General features: G+C 43.3%; 1 protein-coding gene, 1 long non-coding RNA gene and 1 other non-coding gene across 52 annotated transcripts in view; 1 reads left to right on the top strand and 2 right to left on the bottom strand.

Moving 5' to 3' along the window:
• Positions 1-1,165: 1,165 nt before the first annotated feature.
• Positions 1,166-5,333, bottom strand: LOC145515468 (uncharacterized). The gene is made up of 2 exons (XR_014060895.1): positions 4,859-5,333; positions 1,166-1,343 (listed from the first exon to the last, which is right to left on the bottom strand). It is a non-coding gene; the product is annotated as an uncharacterized LOC145515468 (long non-coding RNA).
• On the bottom strand, positions 4,173-4,244 carry TRNAY-AUA (transfer RNA tyrosine (anticodon AUA)). The gene has a single exon. It is a non-coding gene; the product is annotated as a tRNA-Tyr (tRNA).
• Positions 4,944-20,628, top strand: part of ZNF227 (zinc finger protein 227) — a 29,147-nt gene continuing 13,462 nt past the window's right edge. For 9 of the 50 annotated variants that reach the window (XM_081515838.1, XM_081515837.1, XM_081515834.1 and 6 more), the window contains exons 1-7: positions 6,924-6,985; positions 7,473-7,642; positions 9,289-9,350; positions 11,146-11,272; positions 12,402-12,524; positions 15,383-17,368; positions 18,340-18,437. In XM_081515838.1, coding sequence (XP_081371964.1) covers positions 7,507-7,642; positions 9,289-9,350; positions 11,146-11,272; positions 12,402-12,524; positions 15,383-17,368; positions 18,340-18,419 — 2,514 coding nt within the window. In that variant the 5' untranslated portion in view covers positions 6,924-6,985; positions 7,473-7,506 and the 3' untranslated portion in view covers positions 18,420-18,437. Of the gene's footprint in view, positions 5,160-5,420; positions 5,676-6,923; positions 6,986-7,472; positions 7,643-9,288; positions 9,351-11,145; positions 11,382-12,401; positions 12,664-14,403; positions 14,521-15,382; positions 18,175-18,339; positions 18,438-20,628 lie in introns of those variants that run through there. The other 41 variants (XM_081515879.1, XM_081515860.1, XM_081515866.1 and 38 more) reach the window with 20 other exon arrangements.

The raw sequence follows: 20,628 nt of genomic DNA, 5'->3' as shown, positions 1-20,628 counted from the left end.
CTCAAGTGTCATGTGAATTCTTCCAGTTGTCAAGTTCAAAAGAAAAAAAAAATCATTTGTTTCATTAAAAAGTCAGTGTTTTAACCATAGCTCAACATGTCCCGGTAGTCAGAAGGCCACGTAACAGAGATCCCTTATAAGGGGTATAGTAAGGGCCTCAGTTTATCTTTGACCTTAGTATTAAATACTACTCAGGGGAGAAGACTTAGTATGATTTTATCAGGCCTTGTACAAAAGTATGATGGATGGGTCAAAACTAATGCCCATTAGAACTCTCGATACCCAGTAGTCTCTCCATGAATGCAGAGATTTTCTGAATCTGCATAGTCTGAGCATGGCCAAGTAATACTTCATGTGAAAGTTGCTCAGTCGTGTCTGACTCTTTGCGACCCTGTGAACTATACAGTGCATGGAATTCTCCAGGCCAGGATACTGGAGTGGGTAGCCTTTCCCTTCTCCAATGTATATCCTCCCAACCCAAAAATCGAACCCAGGCCTCCCACATTGCAGGCGGATTCTTTACCAGCTGAGCCACAAGGGAAACCTGTAATACTTCATAGGTGCTCAATATTTGTTAAATCAGTAAATGAAAAATGTTTTATAAATTATATTGCAGTCACCCTCAAAATTTCATAAAAAGTTTTATTCAGAACGAGTAATTAAATGTGGCCTTAAAAGTAATTTAGAGAGACAAAGAGTTAAAAGTATAAGTAAACCACTCAGTACTGCAGTCTGCAGTATTAATTTGACATCGTCCCATTTTGATAGCTCCTCTTGTCCGCCTAGCCTTGCTTCCAGTTGGATCTTACCATCTTGGAGTTTGTCTGGTATTCTGTCAGATTTATTCAGTACAAATTCAGTTACCTTCAGTGACAGTATGAAGTGAAGTGAAAGTCACTAAGTCATGTCCAAATCTTTGCAGTTCTCTAGGCCAGAATACTGTGGGTAGCCTTTCCCTTCTCCAGGAGATCTTCCAAACCCAGGAATTGAACCCAGGTCTCCCACATTGCAGGAGGATTCTGTGCCGGCTGAGCCACAAGGGAAGCCCTTGTGACAGTATAGACTTACTGAAAAACGGATTGTTGATCTTGCGGTACAGAAAACATACTATTGATTCTTTTTTCAAGTCAGTTATTAATGACAGTGACAAAGGACAAACATTTCATAGTAAATGAATCAATTGTTGGTTTTTTATTCTCCACATTTCCATCTAGGCTTTGATGTGATCGTCTTCCAAAGGTCTTAGCATTAACTTTCAAGACTTCCTAAGTTGAGAAGAGATGCTGTTTATAAAGTAGATTACTTTCATCAAGTTCTCTACCCCATTACTACTCCTTCCTGGCCTGAAATAAAAGGAAAACAATTATTTGTTGGAAGTTGGTCATTTCATCAAATACATTGATTCAATGACTGACTTGCACACTTTTTCTAGCAATGGATTGAAAAATTGCTGTTTGAAGAGAAGTTGGCAAGTATATATCAAAATACAGGATGTGACTTCTATGATAGAAATCATAGAAGCGGAACTTATAATTAAGAGATTCAAGTAGAAAAGGTGAGTAGCACATCAAGGATGCTGCTAAATTTTGTAAAAGTGAAATAAATATTCAGTAGGAGTTTATTTAAATACATCTTGGTATATGAAAACATCTAGAAAAAAGATGTCCAAGACTCAGGACAAAAGCATGTAACAGGCTGATGTAGTTTAGGGACGTCACACAGCTTAAAACATGTGTTTGTTAATGCATCCTGTCATCTGTAAAAGGATATTCACCCTCATGTAAACAGTGACAGGATTTTCAGAGAGTTTCCACATTTTAGATTCCATATTTTTAATTTTTCATTAAGCATCAATTTTACAGTAAAATTGTGATATTTATAGTAAATATATTTACTACTGTAGGTAGTAAAACTATGTAAAACATAGAAAATCACTAAACATACTAATCCCTCACAGTAAGAAAATGTGGTATATATAGCCCAAGTTAAGGAATAGAACTCTAGGAATCAATTAGAAAAAGAAATTTATATGGTTGTTCAAAGATACAGAATATCAGCTAGTATAACTTTTGTAACTAATGAAGTTTAGGCATAAATCCATGCAGCCGAGAAGATTATTTTAATTCCAACAGTAGAAATTTACACATCTTAGTTCTGTTCCTTACAGGGCTGATGGATGCATAATCCAGAGTAGTGGCTTGTCCTTTCAAGTGTTTGGTCTGATTAGAAAAGTAACTGGTTCATTCCAGGTTCAGTTCAGTTCAGTCACTCAGTCGTGTCCGACTCTGTGACCCCATGAACCACAGCACGCCAGGCCTCCTTGTCCATCACTAACTCCCTAAGTCCACCCAAACCCATGTCCATCGAGTCGGTGATGCCATCCAGCCATCTCATCCTCTGTCGTCCCCTTCTCCGCCTGCCCTCAATCTTTCCCAGCATCAGGGTCTTTTCAAATGAGAGCTCTTTGCATGAGGTGGCCAAAGTATTGGAGTTTCAGCTTCCACATCAGTCCTTCCAATGAATACCCAGGACTGATCTCCTTTAGAATGGACTGGTTGGATCTCCTTGCAGTCCAAGGGACTCTCAAGAGTCTTCTCCAACACCACAGTTCAAAAGCATCAATTCTTCGGTGCTCAGCTTTCTTTATAGTTCAACTCTCACATCCATACATGACCACTGGAAAAACCATAGCCTTGACGAGACGGACCTTTGTTGGCAAAGTGATGCCTCTGCTTTTTAATATGCTATCTAGATTAGTCATAACTTTCCTTCCAAGGAGTAAGCATCTTTTAATTTCATGGCTGCAGTCACCATCTGCAGTGATTTTGGAGCCCAGAAAAATAGTCATTCCAGGTACTGTGACCCAAAGAACCTTGAGCTATGGGGGGAAAGGAATTTACAAAATGAGTTTTTAATTGTTTACCAAGGTAACTGACTGGGCAAACCTGAAGATAAAGAGTCAATATATGTAAGTCTTGGAGGTAAAATTTATCAGATTCCCTAAGGAAAAGATGTGCTTAGGGAAAGAACATAGCATGATGGAAACAACTTGTTGAGGTTTGAATACCATTTCCTAGCTCTTAGTTCATTTTTCACTGATGTTTAACACTTGCTTGGTTAAAGAACTTGACTCAGCAAAAATGAGTATCTATATAACGTGAGAGGCAGGTTTCCCAGATTCATTTCCTAGGCCACACCTTCATATGAGTATGAAAGTCCATGCTACCTCAATTTGCATTAGATGTTACATTTTGTTTTGAGTAGATATCAAAATAACCCACCAACTCTCAAGGTAATTTGTATAGTTTAGTGAGGTAAGTCAAGGGCTGGAAATCTACTGCCTTTAAAGTTTTTCTTTTTTTGCCACACCTCTCTGTATATGGGAGTTTCATTCCCCATCCAGGGAAGCCCTTGTTTGTTTTCTGTTTCATAGATCTCTTCATCATTTGCTTCCATCCACTTACTGTATTTTTGGTTATTTTTTAAATTACCAAGGGGCGATTTTTTCATTTTAACAATCAGCTTATGTTTTAGTATATACTTTCAATATTCCACATTTCTTCCTAATTATGTATTAAAAGTTCCCATTCTGATAGTGAATTTTTCTCCTTGTGGTTCTGTCAGTTTTGCTTTTCCAAGTTTGCTTTATATTTTATGTGATCCCATTCTTGGTAGTTTGAAATTTATAAACTATTTCTTTGTGTATTTTATAATGCTTTTTTCTTCAAGGACTACTTTGCCCTATATTAATGTATTTTTAAATTATAGGAATAATTTGAAACCTTGGATAATGCTGTCTTCCCTAGAGAGAATTGTCATTTGTTCCCTTTAAGTGCTTGAGTGTCAGTAGCTCAGTCCTGTCCGACTCTTTGCGACCCCATGTACTGACTGTAGCCTGCCACGCTCCTCTGTCTATCGAATTCTCTAGGCAAGAACACTGGAGTTGGTTGCCATTTCCTTCTGCGGGGGATCTTCCCAACCCAGGGATCGAACCCGGGTCTCCCTCATTTCGGGCAGATTCTTAACCATCTGAGCCACCAGATAAGTCAAGTCGCTCAGTCGTGTTCGTCTCTTTGAGACCCTATGGACTATAGCCTACCAGGCTCCTCCGTCCTTAGGATTCTCCAGGCAAGAGTACTGGAGTGGGTTGCCATTTTCTTCTCCAGGGGATCTTCCCAACCCAGGGATCGAACCTGGGTCTCCCGCATTATAAGCAGATGCTTTACCGTCTGAGCCACCAGGGAAACCGAGACTTAAGTGATTTTAGATACTAACAGAAAAGATTCACGCTAATCCGATTTCAAGTAATTGAGGTGATTGGGAGTTTGGTTTTAGTCTCCACCAAAGGTGATCCGGAGAAGGCAATGGCACCCCACTCCAGTACTCTTGCCTGGAAAATCCCATGGACGGAGGAGCCTGGTAGGCTACAGTCCATGGGGTCGCTAAGAATCGGACACGACTGAGCGACTTCACTTTCACTTTTCCCTTTCATGCACTGGAGAAGGAAATGGCAACCCACTCCAGTATTCTTGCCTGGAGAATCCCAGGGACGCCGGGGCCTGGTGGGCTGCCGTCTATGGGGTCGCACAGAGTCGGACACGACTGAAGCGACTTAGCATAGCATAGCATAGCAAAGGTGATCCATTACCCTATTGTACTTACTCCTATAGGGCAGCTCTTTCAGGTTTTACTATCGACTTCTCATCCCTACCCCAACCTCCTCTCAAGTCCCTTGAACGTGGCTAAAGTGATGCTCAGCTTTCAATTCTAGAATGATTGGGATTCTCAAGAAAGACAGTAGCACCCCCCAACGGAACAACTTCGCCAAACTCCGTGCTGGCATTTTAGAATTCACTACCTAGAAGCTCAGGGTATTCAGAAGCATTTCCTCTTCAGGGGGCGGGGCCGTGGCCGTCACTTCTCTAGGGCATTCTGGGACGTGTAGTCCGAGGTCCGTGTAGCGCAGAGCACTTCCGTTCTGGACCGCTGGAGCATTCTGGGAAGTGGTCCACGGGCTCTCTAGTAGATAGGCGGTGCTTTCGCTATAGGAGGGATTGGTTACCTCCCACTTTCCGTTCCGTTGAAAGTGTTTTCAGTTCCCGGGCCGGCTAATCTTGGTTGTGAAGCCAGCGAGTCCCCGACCCTCGTCTTCAGAGAGAGTAAGAGAAACCGCCGCCGGCTGCGGAGTTTGTGTTCCCCTCCGCTGAGCCTCCAGTTCAGAGAAGTTCCTGTAGCCCCAGCTTGGGGACTGCCCAGTCGCTTGTCGCCTGGTTTGAAGGTCTCCCGGCGCTTCAACCGGCATCCCTCAATTACCAGCCAGTTCTGCCACTTCCTAGGGGTATAATTGTGTGGTAGCTACTTACTCTGTCCTGGCCTCATTATGCGCGTTACTAAAGTAGTGTCATCCAGTTCAGTAGCTCAGTCGTTGTTTGACTCTTTGCGACCCCATGGACTGCAGCATGCCAGGCTTCCCTATCCATCACCAACTTCCGGAGCCTGCTCAAACTCATGTGCTTTATCCAGCCTGGCATTTTGTACGATGTACTCTGCATATAAGTTAAATAATCAGGGTGACAATACTGAATACTACTTCCCCAATTTTGAGCCAGTCCGTTGTTCTACATCCGGTTCTAACAGATGCTTCTTGACCTGCATACAGGTTTATCAGGAGGCAGGTAAGGTGGTCTGGTATTCCCATCTCCTTAAGAAATTTACAGTTTGTTGTGATCTACAGAGGCTTGCTTAAGGTCTCTTAAGACTCTTACTTAGAGTCTTAGAAAATTTTCATACATATCAGAAGGTTAGAGAAAGGATCCAAAAGCACTGGGTTTTTTTATGAAATTGCTATAAGATAAAGGACAGGAAAAGTTCAAATTCAGTAACTCTCTGAGGATTGATTACAATGGCCTTGATTGCATGGAGAAATAGATCACACAGTCTATGAAACTTGTCTTTCCACTCCATGTCTAGTTGTCCTTTGAACAAGGAAAATTCTTCTTTCAATTTTTTAAAAATTTAGTGAGTTTATCTTATTTGCCCAAGACTTAGCAGCTAGGAGCTTCCCCGATGACTCAGATGGTAAAGAATCTGCCTTCAATGCAGGAAACCCGGGTTTGATTCCTGGGTGGTGGAAGATCCTCTGGAGAAGGGAATGGCAACTCACTCCAGTATTCTTGCCTGTGAGATCCCCTTGACAGGGGAGCCTGGCGGGCTGAAGTCCATAGGGCCTTCAAGAGTTGGACACGACTGAGGCCACTAAACAGCTAATTAACAATGTTTTCATCTTTCAAATTCAGTAACTCTAAGGATTGGTTACAAAGGCCCTGATTGCATTGAGAAATTGATCACACAGGCTACGAAACTTGTCTTTCCACTTCATGTCTAGTTGTCCTCAGCAGCCAAGTTCTGAATTATTTGACTTTTCTGTTAACAATAGTAGAAATCGATGATCTTCCCCCATTGCATTTTGGGGTCTTTCACTCATATCTAAAAACGTTAAAACTACATTTTAAAGCTATCATCCTACCCCCTCCTCATTTGTTTTTTCTGGTAGAGTGGTTACAATCGTACTGCATTGATATGTTTCTTACAGTTCTTTTTATCAAGATTCTGACTCTTCAAATATTATGTTTTATCAATGAGATAAAGCAAAGCTCTACTGGTGTCAGAGAACTGCTTTAGGTTGGCAGTAACAGGACGGCATGAAGGAGTTTCTGGAAATCTTTGGCCGAGAACTCCCGAGAGTCTGGGGTTAAAGCCCCAACGGGGCGAGCATGGCCCTCCCTCCACTTGGGGTCCTGGGAAATGTATTTCGCCGCCCTACACCCGCCCCCGCCCCGCCCCGCTTCCGAACTCTATCCGGAAACGAGGGGCTGCTGCTCGTGTTCTCCAGGGCTTTTGGGAAGTGTAGTTCTGAGCTCTGTGTAGTCAGAGGCTCTTCCGCTCCGGGAAAGCGCAGCCGCCACCATTTCTTTCGGTCTGGGAGGTGAGTTATCCCTGCGACCCCTCGATCCCTCCGAGCTTTTCTGGCTTGAGCGTGGTACTAGTCACTACCTGGCCGGCTGTCTTAGTATGGAGAGGTCGTGGCCGCCGGCGGAAGCCAAGAAGCGGAGAGCAGAAGTGCGGAATCCCTCTGCTCTCCTCTATGGCTTGCCAAGCAGCGCTGCTACTTCTGTCCGTATGATGTATGGCGAGCTGTTGATTATCCGTGCCCCTACTTTCATCCTCTGTAAGATTGCGAGAGATATGGTCACTACTGGTTAGGGTTGTGATTAGATTCAAGTGAGATCACACGTGTCAGCAGCTTCGAATACTGGCGGCACCTAACGGGTTGGCTTTTGCTATGGATGCAGTTAATTTTCCCAGGAGCACCGTTTTGTCTGGATTCCCCAGGGAAGACACCCAGGCGCGATGGCGTGGCCTTTCTGTCCGGAGACAGCCCCTTCCGATCTTTGACTGATCTCTTTCTGTAGGAAGCACTGAGTCACCCCGCGCTAGTGCCTTGGAATGTCCGCTGCAGTTTATACAGGAAACGTGAGACGGACACAGTCATTCTGTCCCACCGCATCGTTTTCGTCCCCCGTCCTGAATCCAGAAAGAGGGGAAAGGAAGGACTTCCTGTCTCCTCGGACCATAGCCGCAGGTACATACTAATGAAAGGTCTTTCTTGGTCGGTCATCTGTTTCCAGTTAATCAGGTTTCCTTCACTCAATAAATTACCACTAGGAAAACGTTCAGTTATCTATTGAATACATCTGAGAATGTTTAATGTGCTTGTTAATATGTACGTGTGTATTTCTACCATAAATACATATGTTTTTGAAATAAATATTTTAAAAATATAAAACATTTTATTTACTTTAGGTTTTAAATATTTAGAAAAAGTTTTTGAAGTATAGTTGATTTACAAGATTGTGTTAATTTCTGCTGTATAGTAAAGTGACTCAGTTGTCTTTTTATTATGATTATTACTGAATGTTGAATACAGTTCCCCTTGCTACACAGTAGGACCTTGTTTACCCATTCTGTACATAATAGTTTGCACTACTAATTCCAAACTCCCAATCCTCCCGTCCCCCGACCCCCCCCCAAACAACAGTTTGTTCTTTATATCTGTGAGTCTGTTTCTGTTCCATGGATGTGTGTCATACTTTAGATTCCACATATAAGTAATGTCATACAGTATTTGCCTTTTTCGTTTTGGCTTCATTTAGTATAATAATCTCTAGGCCCATCCATGTTGCTGCAAATGGCATTATTTTGTTCTTTTTAATGGCCGGGTAATATTTCTTTGCATATGTATACACCACATGTAATTTATCCATTCATCTGTCAATGGGTATTTAGGTTGTTTCCATGTCTTGGCTTTTGTGGATAGTGCTGCTGTGAACATTGGGGTGCATGTATCTTTTCAAATTATAGTTTTATCTGAGTGTATGCCCAGGAGTGGAATTGCTGGATTATATGGCAACTCTGCTTTTAGTTTTTTGAGAAATCTGCATACTGTTTTCCATAGTGGCTTCACTAGTTTACATTGCCACCGGTAGTGTAAGTGGGTTTCCTTTTCTCTACACCCTTTCCAGCATTTATTATTTGTAGACTTTTTAATGATGGACATTCTGACCAGTGTGAGGTGGTACCTCATTGTAGTTTTGATTTGCATTTCTCTAATAATTAGTGATGATGAGCATTTTATCATGTGCCTTTTGGTCACCTGTATGTCTACTTTGGAGATGTCTATTCAGGTCTTCTGCCCAGTTTTTGATTGGGTCGTTTGCTTTTTTTGAAATTTATTTTTATTTTATTTTGTATTTTTGGCTATACCTCACAGCTTGCAGGGATTTCGGTTTCCCAACCAGGGATTGAACCTGGGCCACGGCAGTGAGAGCCTGGAATCCTAACCACTGGACCTCCAGGGAAGTCTCCCTGTTGTTCGCATTTTTGATATTAAGGTGTATGAGCTGTTTGTATATTTTGGAAATTAATTCTTCATTGGTCGCATCATTTGCAGACATTTCCTTCCATTCCATAGGTTGTCTTTTCGTTTTGTGTACAGTAAGATCAGAAATCTTCACAGTAGGATACTGTGTTTGGTTGTGCAGGTTGTTCTTTGTCCATCGGCTGCTGGCTCACAGTCTTGTTAGTAGCTGCAGTCTACAGCTCTGCTTACCAAGCTATGTGGGCGTATCTGCCTTGGAGCATGCGTGTTCGTGCATAATTTCTGCAAAGATCCACAAGGGGTCATGAAAGCTGTGGCCTGCATCTCATGGCTTCTTTGTCCTTCCCCAGTTATGCCTTCTCAGGACTCTGACTTTCCCCAGAAGGAACATGAGAAAATGACCACGTTTCAGGTAAGTAAGGTATTGCTTTCTGTCTTCCAAGGATTTTATTTCTCAGAGATTAGGAACATCTTTGTTCCTAATCTTCCTTGGAAAGCTGAATGAACATAACACATCTTGAGTGCATGTTGTGTGCTAGGCTGTGTGTTTTGTTTGTTTTATCATCGTCTTTGTTTCTCAATGCAATCTTTGAAAAAATTAGGAAAACTTAAAAGACAAACATAATTTACACTGCTACCCTCCTTACAAACTAGCTGTTTTCACCTTCTCATTTTCCTTTTTCATAGGCATTCACGACTATATATTTGCAATATTAGAACTGATGGGATCTATTTATTTCTTTATTTAGAATTTTAATGTGTTATTGATTTATTGGCTGTGCTAGGTCTTTGTTGCTACACACTGGCTTTCTCTAGTTGTGGCGAGAGGGGGCTACTCTCTACTTGTGGTGTGCAGGCTCAGTTGCCCCACGGTATGTGGCATCTTCCCAGACCAGGGATTGAACCCATGTGCCCTGCATTGGGAGGCAGATTCTTAACCATGGACCACCAGGGAAGTCCAGTGAGGTGTATTTGTAAGCATTAGATAAAGGTTTAATATCTCTAATTCTTATCAAAGTTAGCAACACAAACTAAGACTCAATTGGAATATGAGTAAAAGAAATTAATAGAAAGTGATTTATGAAGAAAATAATGATCATTAATAACTAAATGTGTGAAAATGTTAATAAATTTTTCTATTTATTTATTTCACTTAAGTTCTTGAATTTTTTTGTTTCGTTTTTTAAAGCTTTCAGTTCAGTTCGGTCACTCACTCGTGTCCAACTCTTTGCGACCCCATGAAATGCAGCATGCCAGGCCTCCCTGTACATCACCAACTCCTGGAGTTTACCCAAACTCATGTCCATTGAGTCAGTGATGCCATCTAACCATCTCATCCTCTGTCATCCCCTTCTCCTCCTGCCTTCAATCTTCCCAACAAAGCTTTAGGTCCTAATTAATCTGTCTAGAGATTCAGGAGCATTTGTACTCCTTCATGTGAAAGGTGAATCGGGAAAACCTTTTGAGAGGGAAACCTGCCATTACACTTTCAAATATTTTAAAGTGCATATTCTTTGACTTTGCAATTGCTACTTCTTGGCTAAGGTCTCTGAAAAAGGATCTTTACAGCATTGATGATAAGTAAATATCTGTAACTAATTGTACTTTATTTGAATTGATTAAAGCTAAATCACAAGTTCTAAGGAATACTATACTGTACGGTCACAAAATGAAATGAAAGAGATTATGATAAAACTGCTTGTTCAAATTTATTGAGCACTTATTATGTTCCAGGCACCAATGGAAGCGATTTACATGTATTCATTAATGTGATCCTTTCAAACACCTTGTTATTTAAATACCATTATAGAGAGGAAATTAAGATAGTGAGAGGTGAGGGAATTTGCCCAGTGTCCTGTAATTAAAGCCTTGAAATGTGAACTTAGCCTATGCCTGCACCAGCTGTGCGTGCAGCAGTTTCTGGATGTGGCTCGTGCCTTTAAAGCACAGACCAGAAGCTGTGTACCTGTCCTGGAGGGTTACTGAAGGCCTGTGAACTTTGCAGACATTAAAAACAGTGATGGAGTGGGGCGGTAGGGAGGTGACAGCACTGTCACTGAGAGAGAGAGACAAGTGTTGGGACTGAAAACTGCATGGAGTCCCTCCAAATCAGTAACCGTTTTTGGGGTTCATCTTCTTTATCCTGTTTGATGCTGTTCTTCCAGTGGAGGTTGTAAGATTGAGTCGACACGTGTTTGATATTGTAGGAGGCCGTGACCTTCAAGGATGTGGCTGTGGTCTTCACTGAGGAGGAGCTGGGGTTGCTGGACTCGGCCCAGAGGAAGCTGTACCAGGATGTAATGGTGGAGAACTTCCAGAACTTGGTCTCAGTGGGTGAGGACGGGCGCCCTCTGACCCTGAACCTCATCCCCCTTGAGAGTCTCTGATCCTTCTTTGTTTGAGGGGTTGGACCTTTTAGCCAATTTTTCTTTTTTAACTGAAGGTTAGTTTTATAGTTACTATTTTGTTGTTGTTGTGGTTTAGTTGCTAAGTCGTGTCCAACTCTTTTGTGACCCCCACAAACTGTAGCCCACCAGGCTCCTCTGTCCATGGGATTTCCCAGGCAAGAATACTGGAGTAGATTGTCATTTCCTTGTCCACCTTGGACCTTTTGAAATCGTGCCCTGACCTGGAAGAGAGAGATGTTTCTAATTCACAGGTTTCTCTGGTCCCTGTCTACTTGGGCAAAATTCTGTCCAGGGGTGATTTTGCCTCCCTGGGGATGTTTAGTGATGTCTGGAGATAGTTTTGATTGTCACAGCTGAGGGAGGGGGGTGCTACTGGCATCTAGTGGCTGGCGATGCGGTTAAACCGTCTCCAATGCACAACACAACCCCCACCACACAGAATAGCCAGTCCAGAATATCAGTAGTGCCTCAGTTGAAAAACCCTGTTTTAGATGAACTAGAAATGCACAGCTTAGCTTCTATACTTAGTCAAATATTTTGGTGGATCATGGAGTCACCTTCGTTCATTGTACTGGAATTATTTTTTTTTTCAATAAAATAGAATAAGAATAGAAACTGTCAGAGTTCCTTATCAAGACCCACTCATATTGCAGCAAAACCCATGACCGTTTGCATTAAGTAGTGTGAGAATGTGGGTAATGTGATAAAAACAGACATTGGCTAAATCTGATTTTATCTATATATAGTTGTGAACTAGGTTACGGCATTTCTTTTTCTTTTTTTTTTTTAATTGAAGTATAGTTGATGCATTAATACAATGTTGTGTTATTTTCAGGTGTATAGCAAAGTGATGCAGTTGTATATACGTATTCTTTTCCAGTTTCTTTTCCCTTGTAGGTTATTACAAAACATGGAGTGTAGTTCCCTAAATTTATTTCTTATTACAGTTCATGATAAAAAAGTTTTTGAAATATCACTCAAGGGTTATAGAATTTGGACAAAGGTCTCTTTTAGCTGTGTGTTCACCTTAAATATATAAATCTGGCTTTTCCTAGGACATCTTCCCTTCAAAGCAGATATGATATCCCAGTTGGAGACAGAAGAAAAACTGTGGACAATGGAGAGGGAAACCCAAAGAAATGGGCATTCCAGTGAGATCCTCTCAGCTGTTACTTCAGGTATTAGTTAATCTGCTTCTCTCCACATCCATGCCGCCATCTCTTGCCTGTGACAGCAGCCTCCACACTGGTCTCCATGCTTCCACCCTTGCACTCCTGTAATCTCACATGGTAGCCAGACTGGTTCTTTAGAAAGCAGGTAAGACTATGCTGTTCCTCTGCTCGAAACCCTCCCAAGACCTCCCATCTCACTCCGAGACCTTACAGTGAACTGCAGGACCCTACCTGACCTGGCCTCCTCATCAAGTTCCTCTTTGATCACCCGGCCTTTTACCCTTGCTTACATCGTCCCTGCCCTCCTGGCCCTTTTGGAGTGTTCTCTTCTGTTTCCTGGACTTCAACTTGCTCTCTGCCTCGGTGTCCAGGCCCCCAGCCACCCCCTTACTCACTCAGGTCTTTGCTCAAATCTCGTCTCATCAGACAGCCCTTCTGTGTCTGCCCCATTTACTGTCCTATCCTCTCCCCATTCTCCATGCCTTCACCCTGTCTTAATTTGTGTCTAAGCACTGATCACCTCCTGACCCAGTAACCTGTCTTTATTTCCTTGTTCATCATCTGTCTCCCTGTGAAAGTAAGAATTTGGGCAGTTGTATTTGCTGTCTCTGTTCAAAGCCTCCGATGGCCCTTCTGCATGGTAGGTGCCCAGTACAGACTTCTTGGGTGAAGAAATTACTCTAAAAATTACTATTGTTTGGAGCGGGAGTGAGGAATCTCTCTTCACAGTTCCTCCTGACCTGTGACCCCAGCCTTCGTCATCCATGAAGTGTGCTTCATCCTCTGGATCCCCAGCCCCTCTGTGGCTCTTGGTTCTCCTGCCCTCCCTCAGATCTGCTTTGTTCACTTTACTTTCTGACCTCCTTTTCCTTTCCCTCCTCTTCTTTCCTTTCTCTTTAATTTGCATATTCCTCATTTCTACCTATTTAAACATATTGGACATTCATAGGGAATGTAAGTGTATATACTCTCCCTCTGCCTGAAAAATGAAGCAGAGAAGCTTATCTGCAAACATGATGGATGAGGCCCTGAATTCTGAGAGTTGCCGATCTGCCTTCGTTTGTCCATCTCCCTTCTCAGGTCTACATGTTGCTTCACATTTGATGCGTTCAGGAATATTACATACTTCCTTCACTGGAAAGGGTCTCGTTTTTCTTTTTTTTAAATTGAAGTATAGTTAATTTACAGTGTTTTTACATTGCACACTGGACCTCAGGAATCATAAGCCTCCATATTGTCACACTTCAGCTTTGTGCCATAGACCAAGTCTTTCTCTTAAGAAATATGGTAGCATTTTCTGCCACCCTTTCTCAAATGTTTTTTGTAGTTTTTTTTGGACCTCTTCATCATCCACATGTTTCAGGATTTAATGGATCACTTTTTAAAATTAATTAATTAATTAATTTTTGATTGTGCTGAGTCTTCATTGTTGCGTTGGCTTTCTCTAATTGCGACAAGTGGCGACTGCTCTCTAGTTGTGGTGTGCGGGCTTTTCCTTGTGGTGGCTTCCCTCGTGGCACACAGGCTCTAGGTTTGCAGGCTTCACTAATTGCCGCTCATGGGCTCTGGAGTACAAGCTCAGTAGTTGTGGTGTATGAGTTTAGTTGCCCCGTGGAATCTTCCCAGACCAGGGATCAAACCCGTGTCCCCTGCATTGGCAAGTGGATTCCTAATCACTGGACCACCAGGGGAGCCCCTTCCATATATTTTTAACTGTGATCCTCAATAAGAAGTATTTTACATCCCAACCCAGCATGAATATAATGCATGTGCATATTTATGTGTATGTCTACAGCTGGAACAGGCATTTCATGTAGTGGTACCCTTACTGCTTTTGATACACTTTTCGTGTTTTTAATCTTTTCTTTTTCCCCAACGTCACAAGGTATGGAATTGGTTTCACAGTTCTCTAAAACATGTCAGCAGTTCGAAGGATTCTGCTACAGTGGGGATAAAGCAGGGAAGAAAGGAAAGTGCATGTTTTCCGGTGACTGTTATTCTGGTAGGTCTAAGAGGGGAGAAAAAACCAGGGAGTATTAGTAAATCAGTAAGTGCTGTGAGGGAACATAAAGCGAGTAAGGCAGATGGGAAGAATAGAAAGAGTGGGGAGTGGGGAGGAATTATTTTTACATTGGGTGTCGGAAAGCCTCATCCAACAGAGTGACATTCAAGCAGAGAACCCAAAGGGAATAAGAGAAAAGGCAAGCTTCACAGTTTCCTGGACAAAACCTTCTAAGCCGAAGAGAACACCCCCTCTCCTCCCATTCGGGGTTGCCTTTGAGAGTCTCCACTCTGCTCTCTTTCTTTCCTCCACCCAAGTTCTTTCTCAGCTGTCCAAGGTTAGTTTTCCCTTTTCCTGCTTCTTTTCACAGAGACCTGAATCACTCCCAGGTTTAGAACAATGAATGCTATTATCCCAACTGCTTCCCAGATTTGCTCTTGGAGGATCATTTCTACCAGGACCTAAAATACTGTTCTGTGCCTGGACTCTGAGCTTTTGTAACCTAAGTGGGTAGAAGCTCACTTGTCATAAGGCTGCTAGGGAAAAGACGAGGGGACTTTTAATTGATGTTGCTTTTGTCTGGAGTGTGGGTTGTCTTAGTTGTCCTGCAGCCATCTGGTTTCAAACCTACCACCCTATTAAACTGTTGGACATACAGTTCTAAATGGGTCACGTTTCCATAAGAGTCTGCTGACCCCATTCTTTGCTTCAGAAAGAATAACAAGAGGATAAACGGTGTGGTACAGACATGACCCTCGCCCTGGATTATCAAGGCCTCATCCCATGGCCCAGGTGTGAAATCCCGATATTTCTGAACAAAGCATTTAATTGTCCTCATCTCTGAATATCGCCTTTTCTTTAGGCAGCAAGAACCCAGATGAGATGGAGACTCTTGGGAAAGTCATGTTAAAATACCTCTCATGTGAAGAGCTGTCCTGCTGGCAAATCTGGAAACAGGCCGCAAATGATTTAACTCTGCAAAGGAAGAATTCTTGGTTCCTGCAAGGTGATTCTCTTCAAGTTTCTGAAGATGAGAACCATATAATGAATCATAAAGGAGATCACTTTGGTTGCCTTGAGAATCAGGAGTTGATTCCGAGAGCCCAGGCTTCCTGCGGGAGTAGGTGTCTAAGCAAGTCAGAGAATCTGAGCGGAGGTAAACAGATGAACGTGAAAAATCACCTGCATGTATGTGAAGGCTTCACAAAGAATTCACCACTGAGCGATCCTGGTAAAACTGACGCAGAACAGACACCCTGCAAAGGAGAGAGACCGCGTCCCTGTAGAGTGTGTGGGGTGGGCTTCAGTCATGGCGCGGTGCTCCCAGTTCATCAGAAGGTTGACCCTGGAGAAAAATGCTCCCATCTGCAGACTCATCAGAGAATTCACCCAGGAGGGACTGTTAATAAATGTCCTGAATCCGGCGATGGTTTCCATCAGAACTCCTTTCACCCCCATCACTCTAACCCCGCAGGAGAGAAGTCCTACATGTGTGACAGTTGTGGCAAGGCCTTTGGTAGTAGCACAGGCCTCATCATCCATTACCGGACGCACACGGGGGAGAAACCTTACAGATGCGAGGAGTGCGGTAAATGCTTCAGCCAGAGTTCCAATTTTCAGTGCCATCAGAGAGTCCACACGGAAGAGAAGCCCTACAAGTGTGAAGAGTGCGGGAAGGGCTTCGGCTGGAGCGTCAACCTCCGTGTTCACCAGCGGGTCCACAGGGGCGAGAAACCCTACAAGTGTGAGGAGTGCGGGAAGGGCTTCACACAGGCCGCCCATTACCACATACACCAGAGGGTCCACACCGGGGAGAAGCCCTACAAATGCGACGTCTGCGGCAAGGGGTTCAGTCATAACTCGCCTCTGATTTGCCACCGGCGGGTCCACACGGGAGAGAAGCCCTACCGGTGCGAGGCCTGCGGCAAAGGCTTCACCCGGAATACGGACCTCCACATCCACTTCCGGGTCCATACAGGGGAGAAGCCCTACACCTGCAAGGAGTGCGGTAAGGGCTTCAGTCAGGCTTCAAACCTCCAAGTCCACCAGAACGTCCACACCGGGGAGAAGAGGTTCAAGTGCGAGACGTGTGGGAAGGGCTTCAGCCAGTCGTCCAAGCTCCAGACCCACCAGCGAGTCCACACCGGGGAGAAGCCCTACAGGTGTGACGTGTGCGGCAAGGACTTCAGTTATAGTTCCAACCTGAAGCTGCACCAGGTCATTCACACCGGGGAGAAACCATACACCTGCGAGGCATGCGGGAAGGGCTTCAGCTGGAGGTCCAACCTTCATGCTCATCAGCGAGTCCACTCTGGAGAGAAGCCCTACAAATGCGAGGCGTGTGACAAGAGCTTCAGTCAGGCCATAGACTTCCGGGTCCATCAGCGGGTCCACACGGGCGAGAAACCCTACAAGTGTGGTGTCTGCGGGAAGGGCTTCAGCCAGTCCTCGGGTCTTCAGTCCCATCAGAGGGTCCACACCGGGGAGAAGCCCTACAAATGCGACGTGTGTGGGAAGGGCTTCCGATACAGTTCCCAGTTTATTTACCACCAGAGGGGCCACACTGGCGAAAAGCCTTACAAGTGTGAGGAGTGTGGGAAAGGCTTCGGGCGGAGCCTGAACCTTCGCCACCACCAGAGGGTCCACACAGGAGAGAAACCCCACAAGTGTGAGGAGTGCGGGAAGGCCTTCAGCCTCCCCTCCAATCTTCGAGTCCACCTGAGCGTCCACACCCGGGAGAAACTGTTTAAATGCGAGGAGTGTGGGAAGGGCTTCAGTCAGAGTTCTCGGCTTCAAGCCCACCAGAGGGTCCACACAGGAGAAAAACCCTACAAGTGCGACCTATGCGGTAAGGACTTCAGTCACCGTTCACGGCTGACATACCATCAGAAAGTCCACACTGGCAAGAATCTTTAAAAATGAGAAAAGTGTTGACGGCTTCAGTCAGGATACACACGTTCAGGGTTTTGGAGAGTCCATGCTGGTGATAAACTATAAAGCAGGGGTCCCCAACCTCTAAGAGCTAATGCCTGATGATCTGAGGTGGGGCTAAGGATGTGCTTGAATCATCCCCAAACCATTCCCCCTACCTCTGGTCCTTTGAAAAATTGTCTTCCACAGAACCAGTCCCTGGGGCCAATAAGGTTGGGATCCGCTGCTATAAAATATTGAGATGGAAAGGGATTCCTTCAGGTGGCTCTTTCTAGCAAATCCGTTAAAATGGTTGGTGACATAGAACCATAGATAGTAACAGGGAAAAAATAGGTTGTAACCCTCTTGGTAAGATCCACTTGATTTAAATGATCTCTCAGAGTGAATATTGGAGAAGGAAATGGCAACCCACTCCAGTAATCTTGCCTGGAAAACCCCATAGACAGAGGAGCCTGGCAAGCTATAGTCCATGGGATCACAAGAGTCAGACACAACTTAGCGACTATACCATCCACCACTGCAAAGTGAATATATGCCTAAAGATAATGTGTGAAAAGGATATTTGCCATATACTAGCTAGTTTTTTGGTGGGAGGGTGGGGGTCAAGGAAGACTTGGGGTTATTTTTTCATCAACTTCCATTTTATACTTATTTATAATGGCCATTATTTTTACTAATACTGTAAAACTATGCAAATGAATAAAATACTAAAAGTTTCATATAGCCAAGAATTCATAATATGATGACTTTATTTTATATGATAATATGAATTAAAACATGTATCTGCCACAGATGTATATGAAGGAATGTTCATTGCATCATTGTTTATAATAGCAAACAGAAATAATCAGTTGGGTTGCCAAAGTATTTTATGATTTATTTATCTAGTGCAAATTGTTGTTAACGGATGTTGGAAGATATCCAGAAAACGTTCACCTGGAGAAACAAAGCATGGGATTTTTGTGTGATCTCATTAAAAAGAAAAGGTAGGTATTTATTTTTACTGATCTCTAAATGATGGAATTTTACTTCATGTAAATTTTTTACTTTTCTTTAAACTTCTTGTTTTGAAATAATTTAACACATGTCAGAAATTGTAAAAACTATCTGAAATCTTTCGTGTACCCTTTACTCAGATTCACCAGTTAACATATTTGAAACATATTCTCTTTATGTGAGTGTGTATGTATGTGCACACATATTGACACATACTTTTTAAAACTATTTTTAATTGGAGGACAACTGCTTTACAATATTGTGTTGGTTTCTGCCGTATATCAGCATGAATCAGCTATAGGTATATACATGTCCCCTCCCTCTTGAACCTCCCTCCCACCTCCAACCCCATCCCACCCTTCTAGGTTGTCAGCAGAACATTGGATTTGAGCTCCTGTGTCATACAACAAATTTCCACTGGCTATCTAATTTTACACCTGGTAATGCATATTTCAGTGCTACTCTCAGTTTTTCCCACCTTCTTCCCACACTGTCCACAATTCTGTTCTCTATGTCTGCATCTCCATTACTGCCTTTCAGATTGGTTCATCACTGCCATCTTTCTAGATTCCATATACATGTGTTAATATATGATATTTGTCTTTCTCATTCTGACTTCATTCTATATAACAGGCTCTAGGTTCTTACACCTCGTTCAGTTTAGTTCAGTTGCTCAGTCATGTCCGACTCTTTGCGACCCCATGAATTGCAGCACGCCAGGCCTCCCTGTCCATCACCAACTCCCGGAGTCTACCCAAACCCAAGTCCATCGAGTCAGTGATGCCATCCAACCATCTCATTCTCTGTCGTCCCCTTCTCCTCCTGCCCCCAATCCTTCCCAGCATTAGGGTCTTTTCCAATGAGTCAACTCTTCACATGAGGTGGCCAAAGTATTGGAGTTTGAGCTTCAACATCAGTCCTTCCAGTGAACACCCAGGACTGATCTCCTTTAGGATGGACTGGTTGGATCTCCTTGCAGTCCAAGGGACTCAGAAGAGTCTTCTCCAACACCACAGTTCAAAAGCATCAATTCTTCGGCACTCAGCTTTCTTCATCGTCCAACTCTCACATCCATACATGACTACTGGAAAAACCATAGCCTTGACTAGACAGACCTTTGTTGGCAAAGTAATGTCTCTGCTTTTAAATATGCTATCTCGGTTGGTCATAACCTTCCTTCCAAGGAGTAAGCGTCTTTTAATTTCATGGCTGCAATCACCATCAGCAGTGATTCTGGAGCCCAAAAAAATAAAGTCTGACACTGTTTCCACTGTTTCCCCATCTATTTCCCATGAAGTGATGGGACAGGATGCCATGATCTTAGTTTTCTGAATGTTGAGCTTTAAGCCAACTTTTTCACTCTCCACTTTCACTTTCATCAAGAGGCTCTTGAGTTCTTCTTCACTTTCTGCCTAAGGGTGGTGTCATCTTCATATCTGAGGTTATTGGTATTTCTCCCAGCAATCTTGATTCCAGCTTGTGCTTCCTACAGCCCAGCGTTTCTCATGATGTACTCTGCATATAAGTTAAATAAGCAGGGTGACAATATACAGCCTTGACGTACTCCTTTTCCTATTTGGAACCAGTCTGTTGTTCCATGTCCAGTTCTAACTGTTGCTTCCTGACCTGCATACAGGTTTCTCAAGAGGCAGGTCAGGTGGTCTGGTATTCCCATCTCTTTCAGAATTTTCCACGGTTTATTGTGATCCACACAGTCAAAGGCTTTGGCATAGTCAATGAAGCAGAAATAGATGTTTTTCTGGTACTTTCTTGCTTTTTCGATGATCCAGCGGATGTTGGCAATTTGATCTCTGGTTCCTCTGCCTTTTCTAAAACCAGCTTGAACATCTGGTAGTTCACAGTTCATGTATTGCTGAAGCCTGGCTTGGAGAATTTTAAGCATTACTTTAGTAGCGTGTGAGATGAGTGCAATTGTGCAGTAGTTTGAGCATTCTTTGGCATTGCCTTTCTTTGGGATTGGAATGAAAACTGACCTTTTCCAGTCCTGTGGCCACTGCTGAGTTTTCCAGATTTGCTGGCATATTGAGTGCAGCACTTTCACAGCGTCATCCTTAGGATTTGAAATAGCTCCACCTCATTAGAACTGACAAATGCATTCCTTTTTATGGCTGAGTAATATTACATTGACATGTACTTTTTCTTACCCATGAGTATGTTCCA

This window comes from Giraffa tippelskirchi, chromosome 7 (genome assembly GCF_054371585.1).
Source record: "Giraffa tippelskirchi isolate mGirTip1 chromosome 7, T2T-mGirTip1v1.2.pri, whole genome shotgun sequence".
In the NCBI taxonomy this organism is placed as follows: Eukaryota; Metazoa; Chordata; class Mammalia; order Artiodactyla; family Giraffidae; genus Giraffa; species Giraffa tippelskirchi.
The sequence above is the reverse complement of the archived record's forward strand: the minus strand, read 5'-3'. Positions and strand labels throughout refer to the sequence as shown.